Source organism: Dicentrarchus labrax, unplaced genomic scaffold, assembly GCF_905237075.1.
Source record: "Dicentrarchus labrax unplaced genomic scaffold, dlabrax2021, whole genome shotgun sequence".
NCBI classification, from domain to species: Eukaryota; Metazoa; Chordata; class Actinopteri; family Moronidae; genus Dicentrarchus; species Dicentrarchus labrax.
Genome location: NW_026136707.1, coordinates 6,686,835 through 6,709,101, shown reverse-complemented (window position 1 = coordinate 6,709,101; position 22,267 = coordinate 6,686,835). Strand labels below are relative to the sequence as shown.

The 22,267-nt window shown below is 39.1% G+C and overlaps 2 protein-coding genes across 2 annotated transcripts in view; both read right to left on the bottom strand.

Annotated features, from left to right (window-relative positions):
* Window positions 1-4,991, bottom strand: part of myom3 (myomesin 3) — a 53,953-nt gene extending 48,962 nt beyond the window's left edge. Inside the window, exons 1-2 of the mRNA XM_051407828.1 lie at window positions 4,777-4,991; window positions 2,560-2,689 (exon numbers count right to left, since the gene is read on the bottom strand). Coding sequence (XP_051263788.1) covers window positions 2,560-2,666 — 107 coding nt within the window. The 5' untranslated portion in view covers window positions 2,667-2,689; window positions 4,777-4,991. The remainder of the gene's footprint in view (window positions 1-2,559; window positions 2,690-4,776) is intronic.
* An 8,265-nt stretch (window positions 4,992-13,256) lies between these two features.
* On the bottom strand, window positions 13,257-21,783 carry ifnlr1 (interferon lambda receptor 1). Its single transcript, XM_051407011.1, has 7 exons — window positions 21,450-21,783; window positions 20,306-20,423; window positions 18,499-18,671; window positions 18,215-18,399; window positions 17,551-17,692; window positions 16,334-16,464; window positions 13,257-15,883 (listed from the first exon to the last, which is right to left on the bottom strand). The coding sequence occupies exons 1-7, from the start codon at window positions 21,496-21,498 to the stop codon at window positions 14,939-14,941; spliced, it is 1,743 nt and encodes a 580-aa protein (XP_051262971.1). The 5' UTR covers window positions 21,499-21,783; the 3' UTR covers window positions 13,257-14,938.
* Between the last annotated feature and the right edge of the window lie 484 nt (window positions 21,784-22,267).

Sequence of the window (22,267 nt, the reverse complement as noted above, 5' to 3'; positions counted from 1 at the left end):
TACCATCATATTCTTAGTCTGGGACAAAATGGAGCCAGTTCATGCATCACGCTAGTTAAAAGTAAACTAATGCTGCTGCCTGTTTTCTTTTGTTTCAACCTGACAGGTCATTGTGTTATAGCCTATTTTTGAGAGCTTTTGTGGCTCAAAATGTTTGCATTGTTGCATTCCCATTTGCGGCTGTTCATGTTTTTCTTTCAAGCCACTGGTTACCTGGCTGATATCCATGCTGCAATAACACTGCTAAGCACAAAATAACTGACCTGCAACTGCACACAAGGTTGTGTAAGCTTGAGGTGTTTTGTGAATGTGTCTGTGTGCGTTGCTATGTAGTGAATCAGGACTTCATCCAACCAGAGGCAACTTAATACAAGAGACAGAGAGTGGTGGAGGTGGTCTCAGCGACATGTGTTTGTGAATACTGTATGTGAAGTTGTTGTGCTAGCAGTTAGCACTAGTGGCCCACAGGGCATACTTGAGTGATTGTAACGTCTCATTGAGCTCTAGCCAATAAACTGCCTGCCATAAGTTTCTCTTTAACAAATACATGATGTCATCCTACAACTGAAAAATCTGATCAGCTGTGATCAATCAGGACAGCTTTGTGATACACACAGTTGAAGAACATAATACAATATGATATGGCTGAAAAAGTAATTAAAATAATATTTAATTTCAGGTGATACTGGTGGAGTTCACCCACCCTTTCACGAGGCACACATGTAATAATTTGAATGTTAATGTTCTGTCACACTGTATTGTTGCTGAGTACCTCTCATTGTGGACTGCCTGTGGATTGTTTCTTGAGATCTAACAGATGTAGGTCATGACTGAGGTCATGTTGCACACTCCAAAGGGAAGCGACCTTGGTGATGCACTCATAGCACGCTCCATCGTCAAGAGATGATGGGCTGTTTATGAGTCAGTATTTGTTAATTGTTTTCATGGTGGTTTGCATTTGAGTGAAACTATATTTACTATATATATACTATATTCTATTGAACAATTTCTATTGTTTTATTGCGCAAGATCTACATAATAATAATACAATTTACCTACTTTACTTTACTCTACTTACCTCATTACAAGTACTTACAAATTATATATTTAGGGCAGAAACTTTAAAAACCTTTTTCTGGTACATGTAAATGTTCTCTGATATTAGAGAAATGTAGGTTTAGTGCAGAACAATCTCAGTCTTAATGCTACACCATACATTTAAATTATGAGGGTGAGATGATCTAACTTGGTTCCAATATTAATGTTTTTTCATGAATTTTGTAGCCTTAGGTGCTGTACTCCTGATATTAGTGTGTATATTTCCCATATTTTGTCTCATTTCAAGAAGCTAATTTATGAAAAATGCCCGAAACAAGAGATACTGCCCTGGAATAAAACTGAATTATCTCAACTCAATTATCCTCTTGTTTTTAATTAAAATCAGGGTTAAAGGCTGAATATGAGACTTGATGACTTGTCAAGATGAACATTATATTTTTCAGTGTTGTAATGTTACAGGTGGAACCTCTCAAGCTACAGCTTAATAATACTGATTATACAGCTTATTTTTAACCAGAAAATACAGCAGCAGTGTTTTCCCAAAGGTGGGGGAGCTTTGTTCAGTAGGTTCTCAGTTCAGATTTCTAAACCAAGAAAACTATCATGTAGGTGGTAAAAATAAATGCCGGTTAGCCGTGCAGCTAACTTAACCATCCTGTTAGGTGACTCTGGCCGCACTGGGAGCTCAGAGCACCGGGGCTGTGTTGGTGTTTAATATTGGATCTCTAATACAGGAGCTTCCTTCCAGCCCAGGAGCACCAGTGCCTCGAGCCCCCAGTCCATTAGCTAATCGCTACAGCTAAAAGTGTCCATCTATAAACTCTGTAAATCCCCCAATAGTTGAGGCAGAGAAGGGGCGCCTGGAGCAGATGAATTCTCAAACTCAAATGCTGGTATTGTCGGCTCATAGGAGGGCCACTTCAGCGTTAAAGTACGACAAGAAAGTGCACTATTCCTAAAATATCTCCATTACTAACATCATACTTAACAACAAAATGCAAAGAGCAGTTTCTATATATTTTTATATCATCATATCATCTTTGTTGTTTGTAGCCAAACAACAAATGAGGGCCTGAGACCTGCTCTCTTCTTATCAACTATTTTAAACTACTATTGTGTGTTTATTTTAGTGTGTGTGTGTGTGTGTGTGTGTTTGTGTTTGTGTGTGTGTGTGTGTGTGTGAATATAAAAGGGTAGTTTAAATTTATTTGAAACAAGCTGGATTATATTATATTTTTGACATCATATTATGGGCTGAAGGGTCGTAAATGGCCCCTGGCCAGCAGTTTGAGATCCCTGAAAGATATCCATGACAATCTCACATCGGCTGGTCATATAATGTAGAAAGTAAGTAAGAATTTGAATGCAGGACTTTTACTTGTGTATTTGTACATTGTTGTATAGGCACCGTTACATGTACAGTACATGATCTGAATACTTCCACACTTCCATTTATCCTTTCTAACTTCCACCACTGATGTCAGGAGAGCATGTTAGCACCTGGAAGTGAAGGTCTTCTTCTTGATCTGGGAGGACAGTTTCATGCTGTGAGACATCTGCGACGACTGCTCCTCCTGCTCTCGCCGCATCACTGTCCTGGTTTCCATGGTAACCCCCCCCCAACTGGCACCTGTGGAGGGAGGGGAAGCAAGGAGTGAGGAGGCAGAGGGTGTGTAGGAGGCAGTGCCATACAGAGTCAATGGGAGTCAGTGAGACAATAAAGGTGCTGGAGCCTCAGCCAGAAACATATTCGTAAGCAGTCAACAGAGACTCGTATCTGGAGCAACTCAAAGCTCTATGTTTCATATTGAGTGCAGATGATTTACCAAATGGCCACTTTACACGGCAGACACTCTCTCTTGGCAAGAGACACAACTGTTAATATTGTGTTTTGTATTCTGACTGGACCTTGCCTTAGTTAAATTTCTAGTAGTTTTCTCAGTAAAGGTGGTAAGGTAATGAATATTCCATATCATGGTGCAGAATTGGGAATCGGTCTCTTTCCTAGAGAATTGTAATTGAACCCAGAAGGTGTGCAAAGTGTATGCAGAATGCTAACTCCACCATTCAACTCTGATAGATTTGTGCTATTTAAAGTGGCACAAGTCTTCTGATATCTTGAAGTTTATTGGGATTATCAACCCAAAGACACAACAGGGTGCTGCTAATAACATAATGTTTCTGAATCAGTATCAACTGCTTTTACATCCCGGATCAAAAGAATCATGCGTCAAAAAGGAGAACCAAACACACCTATCATTAGTGGGTTTTTAATGTCATTTATGCACACTTCAATAATCAGCAGTTTAAAAAAGATGCAGTCTTTGAATTTGTTGCTTTTTTTTTTTTTTAAAACACTGAACCTTTAAAATAACTGTTGTAAGGCTGCAACTTATGATTGTTTTCATTGATTATTGGGCTGCTCATCTTTTAAAATAGTGGTTTGGTCTCTAAAACGTCAGAAAATGATGGAAAATGAAATCCCATTGTTGTTGAAAGTGACGTCTTCACATATTCAGTTTGCTATCAGAGAGGACCATGAGAACAGTCAACAATTTTTCTCCATATAGACTGACAGCAGCCATATTTTATGCACATGGGTTTGTTTTTCCCATTTTTGTCTTTTGTCTCTAGTTTTGTTGAAACTGAATTAAATCATATAAACTGTATAACTGTGGAGTCCAGTGTGGTTGTAGACATACATGTGGAGAAAAGGTACGTTTCAGTCCCACGTGGAATGAATCACCCTTTTGTGGGTCGCTGAGCCACTAATAATTCATCAGTTGAGGTCCGCCATGCTGCTGCCCACACCCTACCCATCATTAATCATGCGGCGGCTCTGGGGAAGTGAATGCAGAAACGCACCCAACAAACAGAATCAGGTCGCGCCTGAGTGATAGCTTCATTCACCCACTCCCAATAGCAACCACCTGTGTTAGCGCAATAAACAAGTGTAATGTGTTATTTCTTCTCATCTCCTTCAATTACATTGTGGAAACAGCAGCGAGTTAGCTAATAGGCTAGCGGGCCAGCTGATTCCCCTGTTGCTCTTTTTGTGGCTCACTGTTGTGCAAGGAGGCAGCGTTGTTTGAACACTGTTAATGGAAGGTCGACCTCTGGCACATTAAAATTGATCAGTCTCCACGGGTAGGCCTGGATCTTGGGCCCCTGGAGAGAGGGCAGCAAAAGCAAAGCACTGCTCATTTCAACACACAGTGCGGTTTTGAGTCTCTGGAGTGAATTGAGAGCTCAGTTTCCAAGTCTGACAATAAAAAAAAAAGTATCAACAGAGGAATAAGGGGACCAATGATTTATGATTCTACTCGTTGAAGGAGAAAGCGTTGTCTGAACACTACAGGATCTTGCTTTGTGCCCCCCAGAGAGTAATTAGAAGCTACATCCACTGAGGCCATCAAAGACGGGACCATTAAGAAGTTCAACTAGCTGGAGAAATAAGAAAATACTCTCAAGAGAAACAACAAGAGAAAAGAAACCCATTCTGACAATACAAAGGTAAAAAGAATAACTGACAGCATTATGCAGCTGTAATATAGAAGCACAGTGTGCGTTTTAATCCTGATTAGGGTTGTGGTTTTATATTTCATTAAGGGTTATCACATACACTAATGCGTCAGTAACCTGTCTTACAAAAAAAAAAAGCTGTATGCCATTGGTGCTAGATTTAGATGATGGCTGAGTAAAGGAAATCCCACTCACACTTTCTTTAAAGAAACAGGTGAAGTCCTCTGGGTGTCAAAGATCTGAAGGACGGATATATCCCACTTCCTTTTATGTCTGCCTGTCTGTCTCTCTCTCCTTGAAGATCTTGTTCAATCTTGCTGTCTCACCTCTCAGTATAACCTCTCTCTGTCTGTCTGCTTATACCTCACTCTCGTCTCTCTCTGTGCCTCTCTGGATGAAGCGGTGAGGGTGACCCCCGAACACAAAGTGTCCTTCGGTGCCAAGAATGTGGACAACACAATGCTCTCTCATTCTTAAGTTGGTAAATATAGACCACTGACACCTCCCCTGTACACACATACTCAACCTTACACCACATTCGGTCCTAAATGGACACACAAAACCACCACAGACAGACACACACACACACACACACGGACGCAGATAATTTCCATCAGTCAGATCGATTTACAGATGGCTCTGAGGACAAGCAGCTAAGAGATGACACAGTAGCTCCCTGTACAATAAGAGAGGCTGGACCAAATGACCTGAGCAGCTGAAAGGAACAGCTGGAACGGCCTCAGGAGAACAACTGGCTGCAGTGGAACTACAAATGTCTGCTCAATAACTGTCACTAAAAAGAAATATATATTTATTTCAGCCCTTTCAGCACTATCCCACCTGGGTATAAAGCATCTAAAATTAAAGGCTGGGAAATGACAAGCGGAAAGACAGTTGGGACAGAAGACTGTGCGCAGAGAGGGAAGACGCAGAGAGAAAAGGAGAGAGGAAGGAGAAAGGGAAAGGAGCAAGTCAGCTGTTAACTAGAGATAGTCTGACAGTCGGACTCAACCCATTTGGTTCCTCCTTATTAAAAATCTGACCTTGGAGTCTGTTTTTAAAAAGCAAGAGGTTAATAATGGTGGAGGCAACACCTGAGCCCCCCGATTCTGCTGTTATACTCCACCTTTATTTCTTTATTTCCTTATTTCCTCCTTTCTCTGCTCTTCCACGTCTCCTCCTGTATTGCTCCCACATATGTGTTTTTTGGTATGAACGGATTTTGTATATAACTAAGAACAGCATCAATATACAGTAGTATAGTTCTTGGGATGGCAGTATTGGTCAGTCCACCTCTGTGGAATAAAACGTCTCTATAACTGTTGGATGGATTGCCATTAAATTGTGTACAGATATTCATGGTTCCCAGAGGATGAATCCCTCTGACTGAGGTCAAAGTTGTTTTTACTAGACTGTGCTCAATTGTATGCTAACAGACATCCATGTCCCCCTAAAGATCAATTGTAATAGTTTTGCTGATCCCAAGTTGCCGCCATCATCTGGTCATACTTTATGATGAGCTAATGACATTACCCTCGGCCTCAGCTATGCCTATACTGTTGTGCTAAGGAAGAAATGCGAGCCTGCTAAAAGGCTAAACTAAGTTTTTTTGCCTGATTAATAATACCTAATAAACATATAAGCATTAAACTAAAAGCACCACCAGTAGTCTTGTTTTTATACATTTTGTATATAATGCTGCTGTGTGTGTATGTATAATATATATTTATATTCTGTACTATACATACTGCTTAATTACTGTACATTGGCTCAATGGTTTCTCAGTGACCAGTATCATTAGTTGTTGTTATAAGCAGTTGTTGCCACACTTGATTTGAGTTGAACTGATCCATGCACAATCACCCTTTTCGGTATTCTCCTTGTTCTTGCTTCTCATCTGATTTTACAGTGATCTTTGATTAGTTCCTGGAACGTATCTACTGTCTCATTAAACAGGGTACTCTGTCTGGCAGAGTTCATTAGAACTGTGTGTGTTTGGGTGGTATCCATTTAGTGCCTCTGAAAAGTTTTTCTTTTATTTTCTCTGCAAACAATAAACTTGAAGGAAGCCCACTTTGTTTTATTAAAATTATCTGCTTTGTTTTGGTCGTATGCTTGTGTGTATGTGTAGTGAAAAGTTTGTCCTCCTCTACAGATAATTTTAAGGAAGTCCACATTTTATTATATCTGTGTTGTCATGGTTATTTGGTTTTATGTGTGTGTTTGTGTGTCCATTGGTGCTGACTGACTGGGACTAAAAGCACACAGGGGCCGCTAAGAAAAAAGGCATCACTCATGGCCACAGCATTGTATGGAAGGATGGGGGGGTTATTTATAAGCTTTTAGTGGTCACACCTGCCTCTCGAATATCACCACACAATACAAGTTACAGTTGCCAGGCCTTCTCTTCTCATCATACATCGGCAGTGACTGTCAGACTAAGAATAACTACGGGGATAAAGCAGCTGAGGGCCACCAGCCACCTTTATTAGTTGCTCTTCTTTTGGAAGACTCCTCAGCTTCCAGGTTCTCCAGTCAGTGTTGTCTACTATGACTTATAGTGCTTATCATAGAAAGGGAGGGCGCTGCTGTTTTCATGAAAGCTCTGAGACAGTACAACATTTTTAATACTTTTTACTAAGAAGTTTCTGAAATACTGCCAGGCTTAAAAACCAGTGCAGCTTCTGTCTGTTTAGCGCCTGATTTATTTAGATCACTTATGCAAATCACTGTGGTCGCACTTTCCCAGAGCACCTGAAGCACAAAATATGTAATGAGTTTGTACGTGTACCAGGTGAAACATGTATGGCAGGCCAACAAGGAATAAATATTTGCAGCGCTCTCAGAACGACTTATCGTGTTTTATTAATCATTAATGCTTATTCACTATTTATGTTCGCTCTGTGCTTTTACTTGCATAAATTATGAATAAGAGCCAGAGTCAGTGTGACTGTGTGGCAAACATTTATTCCCCTGTTGGATGTTCTTGCATTTTATCTGAACCTCACAGATGCAAGAGGATATCATACCCTTAATGTATGGGTCGCTGTGGAGAGAACAGACTGTGATATCCCAGCTGTATTTGATTCCACATTCAGGTCACTTTGCAGGAAACAAGTGAAAGATGTGCAGGACGCTAGAACAACTGCTCACATCTGAAATATTTTATTTATGAACTTAAAAAGTCAACCGTAAAAGAACTGTAGCCTCTGAGTTGATTGCATTGTATTCAGATTGCCATGTCTTTGTTTAATGCAGTGTTTGCAGCCAGAATTGTCAGTTTTGTGATAAGTTGTGATATAAAGTCTGAAATCTCATAGCACAGAAAATACCCACACAATGGAATTGGAATAACAACTTGGAGGAAAATGTTCATGGTTTTCTTTCCTCAGTTTGCAGCTCATGTTTACAGTAAATCTGGCATGACATGAGCCAGAGGCCAGATCAGACATTTTAATTTTGTAGGCATGGCAAGGCTTTCTTTGATGTGGGGTTGTTCTTCATGTTTTGACAAGTGATAATGTGATAATATAATTTTTTGATATAATAATGAAAAGGACTTAATGAATCTGCCATAGCTATTATCCTTAGACATTTGAGTTACTCTCAGCAGCTTTTTATTATTTTGACATCTTCCACCTGTCGTGCCTTTGAGCCAGTAGCCTAGCAGCCATGGAGGTCTTATATTGTGAAGTCCGGACATGCTGCCTTTTGCCACTGTAGTGTGTATATATATATATATAACACGTGTGAAAATACAATTTTGGCTTAGTAAAAAAGAAAAGAAAGTGAGTTATCTATCAACACAATATTGGCATGCTCAGACTTGACTCTTCTTGTTGTTCAACAGCCACCTGTCACTTTGAAGACTGAAGTGATCATTGTTCCACAGGGTATTGTCTTGGTAGAAACTAAATATAATGAAAGTTTCTTTTCATCTTCTCACCTACCAGTGATTGGGCCCAGAATAGACCTTAATGGACACCAAAGTCTCCCGGATGATCCATCATTTCCTGGCCAGCCTTGACAGCTGTTTTCGTGCCTTTTTCTAATCAAAGACCCATTAAGAGCTCATTAGAATGCGAGAGAGGAAAGGGAGGGGGCGAAATGATTGCATCCAATTACATGCAGACTTCAATTCATCAAGTGATTTGGTCTGGGAGAGAGGTTGGTGTCCTTTCAATGTGGGATGGCAGGAAAAGGGCTGCTTGTTGTGATTCACTTAAGCCACATCAAAGTGGAAAATTACAATGGAGTTTTTTTCTGTTGGATGCTTCTAAACTTTATATTGCCTGTCATCGGTGTTCAAAGAACCAAAGGAATATACCCTCCTTAGTGTATACAGCATATACTGTATATATTAATCCTCATTTTATATGCTGTATCACCTCAGTGGCATGACAGAAACAAATAAACGATGATAAATTAAGCTTTTATTGCCCTGGTTACACCTTCAGAATAGGAGCCTAGTGATTTAAATGTAGGCCTGCACGATATGAGGAAAATCTGCGATGTGCAATAACGCTATTGCTATGACGATATGACTTGCGATAAATAAACAAATATTGAAGATATATATTAGCTGTACAGTTCCTATGTCAGCCTGGTTGTCTTTAAATTCAGAACTTGATATGAATTTAATTTTTTAAATAAAACTAGATCTTGTCACTATAAAATCTCAATTACATCTCATTGTAAACAAATCTAAAATGCCAAAAGAAATAATATTCCTGACACCAATACTGAGTATCAGTCATTCCTCTTTCCTCTGTTCTCCTCTGATGTGATGTGCTTGTAGAGGGAGGAGAGGCTGGTTTGTCTCAGTCAGCAGCTCAGTGTAAAACAGTATTTTATATAATAAGATACGTGGCAATTCGTCAGTTGTAGATGTTGTAGTTGTTGTCATCTCAAGTAATTTTTGAGTTTTCACTTTGTTCACTAAAGTGCAGGGCCGTAATTAACTCTCTGGTCTTTAACTCCAGGGTCCGTTTAATACCGGATTCCTGTTCTCATCCCTACATAAAAGGATTTTTCTTATTTCAGGCAGTCTTTTGCGATGTGTTCATTGCGCATGTAAAGCATGTAACTCTAGTCCCTAATGTGCTAACTGATGCTCGACCAGTTGGAGAAACCGTTGACCAATCAGATATTAGTTTTAGAGATTAAGAATGGGTACCTCATGTAGGGACACAGCAAGCTACCTGCTGGCTAATGTGCTGTACAGATTGTAAAGCACTTGGAGGGCAATGTGTGATTTTGGGTTATTTAAATTGACTTGATTTGACAACCTAGATACATTCATGAATGAGACAAAAAATGGCTGAGATTGATGCAGCTGTACAAGCTGTTATCAGTCCACATACAGAAATAACTCTTAATATGAATGTGGTAGTGTGGGTATGGTCTAGCATCAGCTGTGTGAAAACTGTGCACAAAAAGATAAGTACCTTCCCCAACTAGACAACGCCATACCGGCCTGCATGGCAGCTTTGCAGTTGTTATAATCTGCTGTTGACCTGCCAGTCTGTGTCCACACCACTCATCTGAAACATGCTGAAGATGCATCACATTAAAGTTGAGCCTTAAAGTTTTTTCGTGTTCCATATATTTCCTCAACTGTACCTGAACCAAATGTTTGTTCTTACTCTTACGCTAGTGACATTGCCTAGTATTTTTGCAACACACTCCTAACTAGCAACTCATCCTAGCCCTCTTCCTGTGGAAACATAGGACAGGCTGTTCTTTGGCAATCTTTCAATAGTCACCCTTTTTACATTATCTCGCAAGAGTAAATGAGAAACGATCATAAAGTAACTTCAACAGTCTTCGAGATCAGAGTACAGGATCATTAGCAGTGAGGCAAGAATACATTTCAATAGACCCAGTTAACTATATGCATCTTATCAGTAAAGATACATTTATAAAAAAAAAGATGGTTACTGTCCAAGATTGGGTAAATGTTGGTGGATAGTTTTATGACACCCAAACTTGTCCTTGTTAAGTTCTCTCAGCATCTTCAAACATTTTCTGACGGGGTATAATTTCTTCAAAGGAGCTTTTTATCTCTCCATGTTGGAACTTTGCCTTCAATGTGGATAGCGAATATAATAAATTAGGCAATCAAATACCTACGTATACCCCCCTCCCCCCCCAAAAAACCCTTCTGAAAGAATGCTTTAGACTTTAAACCTTAAAGGAGACATTAAATGTTAATGTAGATCTCTTCAAAATACACTGTATCAAAAAAATTCAAGGGCATATACAATATATGATTTAAAGACAAATTGGCTTTGTGCTTTTTTTATATTCTGAGGGGAGAATAAAATGCATAACTGGATTTTGACCAATCCTAACTTTTCTGGCAGTGACTGAAATAAGCATTTCCTTGAACAAGAGTCAAAGCTGGTTGCCTCCCATGTGCTCTCAGTCCTAGAAATGACTTAAGTAGCCATCAATATATCCATTGATCCAGGGCAGTTACACACCCTCTGCTGTGATTGAAATTCTATTTGTGCAGAAGAATTGGGTTGATCCGAACTACTATTCTCCCCTTCAAAGTTCGATCATGCCTGTGGCACTCAGGAGGGTTTGCCCTGCAATCTCCCATTCGATCTTCTCGGGACTTTGAGAGTGGAAAGAGGAGAAAGACAGCTTTCTGGCAGACAGAAAGAAAAGAACCTGTCAGTGTAAAGACTGTTTTTTTTTTTTAGACACCTGTCCAAAGAAGAACCAGATGAGAAGATAGAGGGAAAAGAGCAGGTGAGTATGTGGACTACATGCCCTGTGCCAGGCCTTTCCAAACCCACCAGAAATCCCTCTCACCATTAAAACACCCTTTCCTTCTCCCCACAGTGGATAATTGGCTGTGAGTTAGAATCCCCTTTGTTTCCCAGGTCCACTCATCTTTGTGGTTTCACGTCCTCTTTTATTCACCTGGAGGTAAATTTCTTCTTGACTGGATCCAACCTAATTCCTGTGTCTCTCTACCTCCCACTTACTCCCACTAACATGAGCCATATCACATATTCATCACAGTTTTTTCTTGTGTTAGCTGCAACAGTGAACTTTTCTGGTGCGTTGCCAGTTCCAGCTCTCTGCTCGTGTTAAATCATCATTTATAATGCCTATTTTTTCCTCTGCACTTATATCAGCACTGTTTTAACTACAAGCACAGAGCCCACTCATATGTCAAGGCATCAGCATAGCTGACCTGATCTCAAATAGCAGAACAGAAGCATCATTTTCATTGACATGCTGGAGCTTTGACGAAGAGAGGGTCACAGAAAGCCTAACGGCTATAAAATATTACGCACAGCATACTTGTACTGGTTTACCCAGAACAACATCGGAAAATTTAGTTGCAGCCCCCCAACAACATCCACCTCTGCTGTAGCTGTTTTCAAATTTGTGCAAAAATGTCTCTGCTGTCTCCCTGGTTCTGTAAAAGAGACAGAGCAATTACCGAACGAAGAACCCCTCGTAAGGTGGCTGTCTAAATCTTGTAGACCTGGCTTTATCTTCGACGTGGCAGCAGAATGTGTAGATTAAAAAGATAATTTGTTTTTTATCCAAGCATTAACCTGTGAAGGCTGAATCACCAGACATTATTAATTATTTGCGTTCGTGCAGTGGTCTGGGTTATGTGCTCCTGTTCTATGCATGTGCAATGGTCTTTGATAAAGCAATTTTTACAAGGCAACCTGGCTATAAATCTTGGTTTTCGTGACAACTGATATAATTAGCGTTGGAGAAAGGAAAAAACTGATCTTGATTGGCTTTATTTTACCTGATATGATCAATCAAAATATGCTCACATTGGCCCTGACAAGGTTGTTTCCACTGTAATTGTGATTAAATTGAGGTATATCTGTTACTACTTCCCTGTTACCAGTATATGTGTCAGTCTTGTACAGTAAAATATTCCATTAGGGTATCTGGTAGCAGTTACATAACAAAGCATACAATGGGTATTAAACTAGAGATCCACCCAAGGCTTATATTATTCCTTGGAATATGTCCCCTGGATGCAGATAACTACACTGCTTCCCTCTTTCTGTTGGACAGTTAAATGGGGGGGGGTGTCAGTTCCCCATTCAGCTGCTCGGAAAGGAAAGCAAAATAAAGGAAAGGTAAATCCCCTTTCAGGATATAAAAGCTGCTCTGAATTTTTACTTTTATCCTTCCTTGAAAATCTGCAAACACACCTAGTAGACCTTTTTTAATGGTCTTACTAATTATTTAAAAAAACACCGGTACACACTGTTAATTTAAAGAACTAATTGATTCAGTTCACCAGATTTGTTCAGTGTCGACATGTGGTCAGATTCACAAAAAACAAGGCTTTTTTGTTGTCTTCATTCCTAGATTAAAAACATACACTACCTAACAACAGCAGGCTGTTAAGGTTGAGTTGTACTTTGGATCCTTTTGCACAATCCACCTTAACTCTTTATTGTCTGAGACAGCCAATGTGTGCAGTATGTACCGAGGATCATTAATTTTTTTAATACAGCAGTGGGTATAGTTACTAAAATGTTATACAAGTTCAAGTTTATTGTTCTGGCATATTCTGTTCACCTCACCTGGAGAAAGAATGACAGATGTATTACTCAAAAGACAAAGAGTTCAAAATACTTTTACAACGTTCTTCAACCACGCCAATGAATACACACAAAGTCTTTAAATTTTTTATTGCGGGAGTTACAGAATATCAGTTTTTAAAAAATGGTTCTTTAATAATATTTTTTCTGAATTTCAGTAATATAACCCAAAAGTGACTATGTTGGTATCAAATACATGTTTAATATACTATCTTGGAATGCAACTCAACCTTTCCAACATAAATATTTAGTTTCACAATCTGTAATTTAAGATGAAACAAAGTTGCTAATTTATATTACATTCATTTGGCAGGTACTACAATAAAGTAAAATACGTCTGTATTGTGCTGTACAGTGTGTCCATATGTGACTCACATTGCACTGTTTCAACACACATGACATCATTACTTTACAACTGTGTATGAAAGATTTTGCCCAGGCTTTTAAATAACTAGCTGTTATCAGTGTGGCTTAGGTTGCACCATGACCCCACCTAATATATTTTTACAGACTGTATTTTCTTCCCCAGGAAGAACAGCAAACAATGAGGAGAACCAAATGAGTTCATAAACTTTGTGAGTCAGAATAATATAAAACCTCACATTTCTTTTTATGTGCAGATGCAATCGTTCTCACGTATTTCAGACAACACAGATGATGCAGAAATATCTTGGTGAGATCAAAAAATAGGATTTTTTCTCCCTAAAAGAAATAGAAGAAATTCAGTCATTTTTGTCCCATTTCAAGCAGCTCACTCACAATGTGACAGTAAACTGTGTCTAATGCTTTGTTCAGCCACAAGGTTTTCATATCTAATCTTTAAGGCTGACTGTCCACATAGTAATTTGAAAATGACCAGATTGGGTCTGTGTATTTACAGAGTGTAATAAGTTGTAATAACGTGTTGTCATAGCGATGGCACGCAAATGCACTTGCTGACAATCTGTGGCTGTTTCGGTTGTTGTTTGTTCTGCTTGTTTTGTACAGAAAGGATGAAGACCCTTTATTTGTCCAGCTGCAGGTATGCAGACTTAAAACTAAGTATAAGTGGACTTAGAAAGTAATGTAAACTGTATTTCAAACCACTAACAATATAAATATGATATCTGTGATCATGTTTTTTTTTTTTCAGATCAGATTTTAGCTGTCCAAACATAGCTTTACACAATCATAACAATGTAAAAAATATTATTGTTGATGTGGAATATACTGAGATATACTGAAGTATTATGATTAACGGACAGTTTGAACTTAAACGTAAAATAGTTGCTATATTCCTTTTGCTGCCTATCATACATTTGGGCACAAAATCATTCATTTACACCATAAACGCACCAAGTCCAGAATAGATTATATCAGTTGTGAAAGAGGTTCCCCATGGGTTCAGCTTTCACATTTGATCCTATTTGAAATACATTCTGTTTGTAAAAATTTAGATATTTTCTTAAACAATAACTTGACAAAGTAAACAAGGACTTCACAAATATATTTCTTCAAATGTACGAGTTGACACAAATAACTTTTTACAATTGTGGATTAATAAATATAAACAGATTTACAAGCAAAGCATCGTATATATTACATCTAGGAATGAAATGTGGTTATTAAATAAGACTCAGAATAAATTTGGATGTTTAAGGTGAGTTTAAACACCTCGCTGCATCATCAACCACACAGCAGACAGCAAAGCCATTCATCTACCTGAGTATTGTCACTTAAGCACCTGGTAGTGGTAGTTTTAGGTCTTAAAGAGAGAATTATTCTTGAATTTGAACCCCCCATCTTCCCAGAAGTATTTCCCTTGAGCTCTCCTCTCCTCCTCTGTCCTCACCTTCCTCCTTTTTGGGACCAGACCAGGTCCAAGGATAGTTTGTCCTTCTGTATTCACAACTGTCTTTGGATGCAGTGCCAAGATGGATTTCAGGCATCCAGTTTTGTTTGTAACCTGATTCAAATATTGCATCACTAGATGGTATCTGACATCCCTTGTCGAAATCAGGAACAACTGATTGGGTTGGGGAATAACTGGTGTTGCAGTACGGATGGGTTGGGGTGCTATCATCACACCCAGAGTCTGAGCACTCTGAGCCATCTAAGCTCTGCAAGGATACTAACGATGGCCTTTCCCTCTTGGAGTCTCTGAGGTCAGATAAAAGGGGTCTTCTCTGTGTGTAACTTGTGTCGTTCTCTAACTGAAAAGTGAGTGAAGGCAACATAAGTTGTCCGTTGGGATCGCGCACTGTGTGCAACTGCAGTGGCCTGTCACATGGGTCCACATCATGTAATGGTTGTACTCCATTTGAGGTCAGCTTTGGACTCATTCCACCTTCATCCCAGCTTTCTCCACTGGGAGACAATGGAAGGTTGCAGGTTTCTCTGTCTTTAGTGGTAGCCTGCTGGAAATATTTCTCTGTAACAGGGACTTGGACAGCCACTACACTGTAGCTCGTGTCCTCGGCATTTGGTGTTGGACTGTGTGCACCTGTGCCCACAGAGGAGCCAGTGCTGCCTTGCCAGGATTGGCAGGGGATGTCCTGGGGAGAATAACCTCCAACCCCAACTGAGGGCGCATTTGGCTTCATTTGGATCTTTGCGTAAACTGTTGGTTGGTCATCTTGAGTGCAGAATACCAGTTTGGAAATTATGAGATTTCCATCTGGAAGCTGCAGTACTCCGGGTGAGGTGCTGGAAGTGGGTATGTGCTTTGAAGATAAGGAAGAAAGACCCATCAAAGTCAAATAAGTGCTCATTTCTGTAGATGAATCAATAGCTTGTCAGGCCATTATAATAATGGAGATATATATATGTAATGTGTGGGAATGCACCACATGTTTAAAGATCAATTGAAAAACTAAATATGCTGGCTTTTTATAATATCTATCAAAAAAGGGCAAAGTCAAATGGAACCACACAAGACTTTAACATTTGTCATCACTGAAAGAACCACGAGTCACTAAAACCCTCTGTCACTTTACACAACAACATCCACAATGTTTCACTGTCTTTAATTACTTTTAATTACTTTGTCACATAAGTACCCTGAACATGTGTACAGTAAATAATGTGTCAAAGGGCTTGACTTTCCAGTAAGGCAACATTTCCTCGTCATAACCCAGACACACCAAAGGGCACTGCAGAAAGACTAGTCTTACCAATGGCTGCGGCATGCTCTTGTCCTTTCCACCCTTCACATAGTTGCATATATACAATGCTGACATTATGACTATGGCCACCAGAAGTGCAGCACTTATCAGAATCCATGGCAAAAGCATCAGAGGATCACCTGAGGGAGAAGACAATTGGTGTCATTGACTGACATGGGAAAAATTACACATTTGTAAAATCAGATACCATCAAGCGTTACAGAAATTCCCATTGTGACACACCTGCTTAGGCATGTCTGTGACGTAGGGCTGTTGAATGCATTATATTCCTGGATGTACCAGTATATATAACTACTGTTACTTCCCAGAAATATTGGTTAACAGGAACTTACCTGAGCAGAAATCTACACAAGACCCTATAGAAGTGGATTTCCCCCGCATCATAACATAACATAACAATGAGTGCAGTAGCAGTTATGTAATTTTAGCAGTAGAGAATAAACAGTAAGGCAAGCTAAGGTGAGAAGAACGCCATCTTTGCAATCAGACTGTGTAATCTAATCTCCCGTTTCATCAGTATGACAGTGAGAGGAGCCCAAACATTTTTCATGGGAAAGCTCATCATTTCATTTTCTCTATCATTCAACAGTTAACATGAGGATTTTAAGAGGCATGGATTCACAGTAAGAACAATGCTGCGAGTACCAATATGTATCTAATATGACAGTAAAGCTAGATGCAGATGCAGGCATGTAAAAAGGGACTGATTTATAACAAACCAACTTGATATATTACTAAACACTACATTGTTGTTGCTGCAATCACCTGTGGAGATGGGTACAAACTACTTCAAGTAAAATGTAGAAAACGCAACACTTCAAGTATCTTAATTTTTGCATTTCCTCCACAGCAGGTGGGTCCTTGAAAGATTCCCAGTAAGATGTTGAGTGTCACTATTGCCTCAAGTGAAATAAAGTATTTGTAAATATTGTAAAGGTAAATATGCTCATTTCAGTCAAGTTGTTAGACATGCAAATGAAGTTATTGATTAACTGAATCGATTCAAAATTGGGACCTGATTTTGAAATGGAGTGTATGAGAAAAAACGTTTGTTACCAAATAATTAATTTACACGTGGAATGTGTCTTAAATATTGAGCATATCATACGCTGCTAACATATTTTTTTAACTTTAATGTGCTGATTAACATATTGTGCACTTCTGCTAAGTGCGAGAAGAGAAGTTGTATTCAGCATTGTCCTCACCTGGCAGTGTGGCACAGAAGGTGGCTTTCTCACTCTCTGAGCGACCCCAACGAGAAAAAGGCTTGTAGACCACGTAGCCACAGTACTCTGTTTGGTTGTTTTTCAAGTTGATGACGAACCGGCCAGTTGTGCTTTCATTGTGCTAGACACACAGTTGGTAATATGGATGACAATAGATCGGTTTTAATCCATTGCAAAGAAAACTTTGGAACATCCAGAAACATTGCAGCTTAATGAGAACATAGAAATCACTTTAAGACCACATAAAAATCTGGAGGCAGGTGGATGACTCATTTACTTGACAGTTAAAAGGTCAAATCCTTGAATATTTTACCATTTAAATGAGCTCACATATGCAGATTAATGTTTTTTTTACATTATTAAATCAAACTGAATTATCTGTTTGTCAGCATCTGAAAACCAGACCTTACGTGCAGTTGTTTTTTGTGAATGAATATGAATATGGAAGCAGTACCTGGCTCCTATCGTGTGTGCGTTTTGGTGGTGATACAAAAATGTCTTCTAGTCTTATACCTGACTACAGAAACCCAATCAGTTCATAGCTTTGATTTTACTTGTTCTGTTATGTCATATGTCAGGGTTTGTATAATTCTATGACTGAATATTTATACAATCCATTGCATTATTTTAAATGGAGACTGACCTGTACGGCCCACTTTGGTTGTGTGATTTTTAAGGTGTAAACAATGACGGTTGTGGAGGGCCCATGTTTGCTTTTGTTAATGATGTCCTCAACTGCGACTCCGTTTGGCCCCAAGGGTAGAGTGGCATCCACATGCAAGGATGAAACTGTTGCGTATGTAGACAAGATAGGTGGACCAAAAATAGCTATGGAGACAAAGAAAGATGAATGAATAAGTGTTGCAACATAATACATTTGGCTTGAAGGAAACAAAGAAATGCATGAATAAGTGGGAAGATTCTTACTTTCTGCTAAAGGGTTAAATCTGATGGTTTTGCCATAAATGCTTCCATTAACGAACACCTGAGCAATGTAGTTAACGTCATGGGCTGATGGGGTTTCTGCAGTCAGGTCACAGGACAGAGCTGTAATGTTCTGACACTCCTCTTTTATCTGGAATGGCTGGTCCTTAGCATCACTGTAAAAAGTGCAATACAATGTGATCAAACTGTGATACTGGAAGCACATGAACAAGGCAGTGTATTATTGTTCACTGGTACTGTATGAAAACCAAAAATGTGCTGTGTGTTTAATTCCCTGAACATATTAACCATTTGATAAAGTTGTCCATTCACTAGTTTGAGTCATGGACTTCTAAAAATAAACATTATTAAGCAGAAACTTGAAATTCTGACAAGGTACATTCAGGCACTGAGACAGTTTTGTGCAGTAGATGGATACGGCGAAATTACCACAAAAAGATCACCTTAACCCGTTCATTCATTCATCATTTGAACACACAGTGCCTTTTTTGAAGGAGACGGATGACAGCAGTTCGCTTTAACAACGAACTCATATTGAGCGGGCATAGTTAAACCTTTCTTCCTTTGCAGCTGATTTGATGCTGGAAGTCACTCCAGCAATTTCAGGTGACACTGGCGGGGGGAAAAAGTCAATAGGATAGGGGTTGCACTTGACATTTGTCTGGGAGACTGCGTCATGAGTAATTAGACGAGATGACATTTCCATTTGTAGAAACTGAGTGAAAAGAAATTCTTCTTGTACGCCATGAAAGTAGACTATGAGCATCCCCTCTCCTTTCAATGAGGAGAGCAGGGAGCAGTCCATGCTAATGACTGGAGAATGGGCCCTACAGCCTTTCTTTAGTGTTGCTTCTAAGCCGTTTGCAGTAGAATTGAATCCAAGCAACAGCGTGGTACACTTCAATAGCTGCATGGTAAGTTTTGAGCAAAACATTTATAAAGCCGCTAGCCATTTCTAGAAGAGAGAGGGACAATAGGCTGCAAAGAGAAGCCAGGGAAGAAATTAGTTGCTACCACATGAAATATAATTCCTAAATCCTAAAGGATAAGGCTGCCTATTTTCTCTGTTTTTCTCTGTCATTTTAAACATATCTCATTGAAAGAACAAAGCCAACAATGCACTAAGTAGGGAAAGTCAGTATTGAGATATGTGGCTGTCAACCCCAAATCTACTTGTTCCTACTGAAGCAAAATCTCAATCTAAGATCACAACAGTTTGTAAATATATGTTTTCTTTTTTTTTTAAAGGCTCAGTAATTTCTTTAAACAGCTGAGCACCCAGTTACACTGGCAGCAAGTGTCCATGTTCATTATATTCAAGGAACATGTCAAACGGTGCAACAATGTGGTTCATTTATGTTTCTCATAGTTTTATGATGATAATGGAGTAAGTCAGTACTTGTTAATAATTGTCTTTCCATAGAATTTGTTGACAATAAGAAAACTAAAGAATATCACCAGACTTATCATTTCCCTTAAATAATAATATTTGTGAGCAGGAGATTTCATTATAATTTGATAGTGTTGATTTTTTTTATTGTAGTTACATCCAATGTGTCCGAATACTGTATTCTCCACACATAGATCAGCACAGACCATCTGGTGACCAGGGTTGTACTCAATGTACTAATTTGTTACCAATCTACATACACTGACATTATGAGTGTTTACTCTGCGCACACACTCCTTTTCTGCTTTGACCTACCTCTCCTTATGGATCTGTACATAGAGACACAAAGGTGTGCAATTGAAGTAAAGGTGTAATTATAATCACTCATGTGGGTCTTACCTCAAGTACTGGACGCTATAGGTGACATTTGCCCCAGACTCCACAGCATCCCAGTGGAGTACGTTGTTAAAGTTCTTGGAGACAAAATATACTTTACTGTTGCCAGTTGAAAGAGAAGCTGTTGGGCAAAAGAGAAAAGTCGGTGTAACGTAGATTCTAATGCTGTGTTCAACCTGGTTCAAAAATCCAAATGCTAATGTAATATCACTTTTATAATATAGTATATCTGCTTTTTTTTAATTTTGTAGCTACTTTGTGTTAAATTGCAGGTAAGTAAGGACACTATTCTCTACCGTAGCACAAGCTGTAGACAGCATTTAGTACTCAGATTACATCTCTTTTATCTATGTTGCAGCCCAACTTTTCAATCACAGCACATGCTGTAAAGCCGTTCAAGCCCTAGCATCCTTACTCAATACAGCTCCCCCTTATATGAAGAAGATAGAGGCACAGGCACTCAATTTTTATAGCATAGCTGCTAAGGCCTGAGTGACACAGCAGATATACACTGGATCCAAGACCACAGGAAGATTGTGTAAGATGGACTTTGTTTCTGCTGGTGACTGAAACTAAAAGCTATGCGGCCTTTCACCATTTTGACACAAGAAAATGATCTCATCTTTCATACAGGAAAAGGATACAGAACACGTTCTTTTAGTGTGAGCATTATGGTTTTGTATATTGTAATAGCTTGAACAGTCACAGACCAAATTTTCCTACTGTTGATCCATATACGCCTCAGTGATTTACCATATAGTATGTTACTGTTTAATATTATAGCCCATGTAGTTTATTGAAAATGTGAAAGACACGAGGTTGAAAATTACACACAGAGTAGGTCATTCAAAATTAGCATTTTTATAAGCTGTACAATGATATAGTCAATATTACATCAGCCAGACGCTAAAATGGAATAGCATTTCCCATCGATCACTATCATTTAAAACGACTTGTGTTATGGGACTCTCCATTTCAAACGAGAAGGAATCACTCTCTGTCAAATATACATGACGAGGCTTTATTGAATTGGTGTTATTATTTATTTCTCCTATTAGTACTACTTTGTCGAAAAAATGGTCCAATAAATGTTTGACTGCCTGTTATCAACAAAAAAAGAGATCCATGTTAGCTCCCCTGTACTCACCGTAGCAGAACAGGAGGAGGATGATGACCTTCATAGACCACATCGTCATTGGATATGTGGGTCACCAAAAATACGTCGAGTCCTAACGGGAAGTTGCTGCCACCAGTTGTGAATTCTGAACAAAAAGAAAAGTATAATACACACCACAAAAAAACAAAACAAAACAACACTGTCTAATCTCTGAAATCCTTCCGAACAAAACCAGAGTCAATGTCGAAAGGGCAGTTAAATATTAAAGTGTTGGGTTTCATTGAGTGTCCCTGCCTCCACTCCTTAACCATCTCTGCTGTGCCCTGGGAAAGGAGTGGCATTACTCAGGTGTGCAGGTGTACTTTGGCATATGTTATCACCTTGTTCCTGTTTTTCTGCTTTCTGTATGTTCCGCCCACTTGCATTCTCACTCTAGACTCTTAACTTCCCTTTTCCTCCTCCCTTTTACACCTTGAGTCTCTCTCTCTCTCTTTCTCTCTCTCTCTCTCTCTCTCTCTCTCTCTCTCTCTCTCTCTTTCTCTCCGCTTGTCTTTCTGGTTTCTGCAGTTACTGGAAATTGCCAAGACCGCATAAGACAGAAAGTGAAAGAATATGATTATATACACTTGATGTCTGAGATGTGTTTATCTAGTTTAGAACATTTTTTTATGTAGAGGCTGAAACAACTTAATGTCGGCTCCTGCATTATCACAGTTTATGAAACAAGCAGCTGAATGAATAAAAGTATGAATAGCTATGTAATCTGTGTTCTGATTGCAGTTATATTAGTATTAGTAGTGATTAAAAATTAGCTGAGAGACGTCCCTTGTTGTGCCTTGATATAAACC

Excerpts from the sequence above, each read along its gene's own strand:
- ifnlr1 (XM_051407011.1), bottom strand. The coding sequence starts at position 21,498 with ATGACGATGTGGTCTATGAAGGTCATCATCCTCCTCCTGTTCTGCTAC. Across the intron at positions 20,424-21,449 it reads CCTCCTCCTGTTCTGCTACG|CTTCTCTTTCAACTGGCAAC; the intron begins GTGAGTACAGGG and ends TTTGCCCAACAG. Across the intron at positions 16,465-17,550 it reads CTTCTGTGCCACACTGCCAG|GTGATCCTCTGATGCTTTTG; the intron begins GTGAGGACAATG and ends CTTCTCCCTCAG.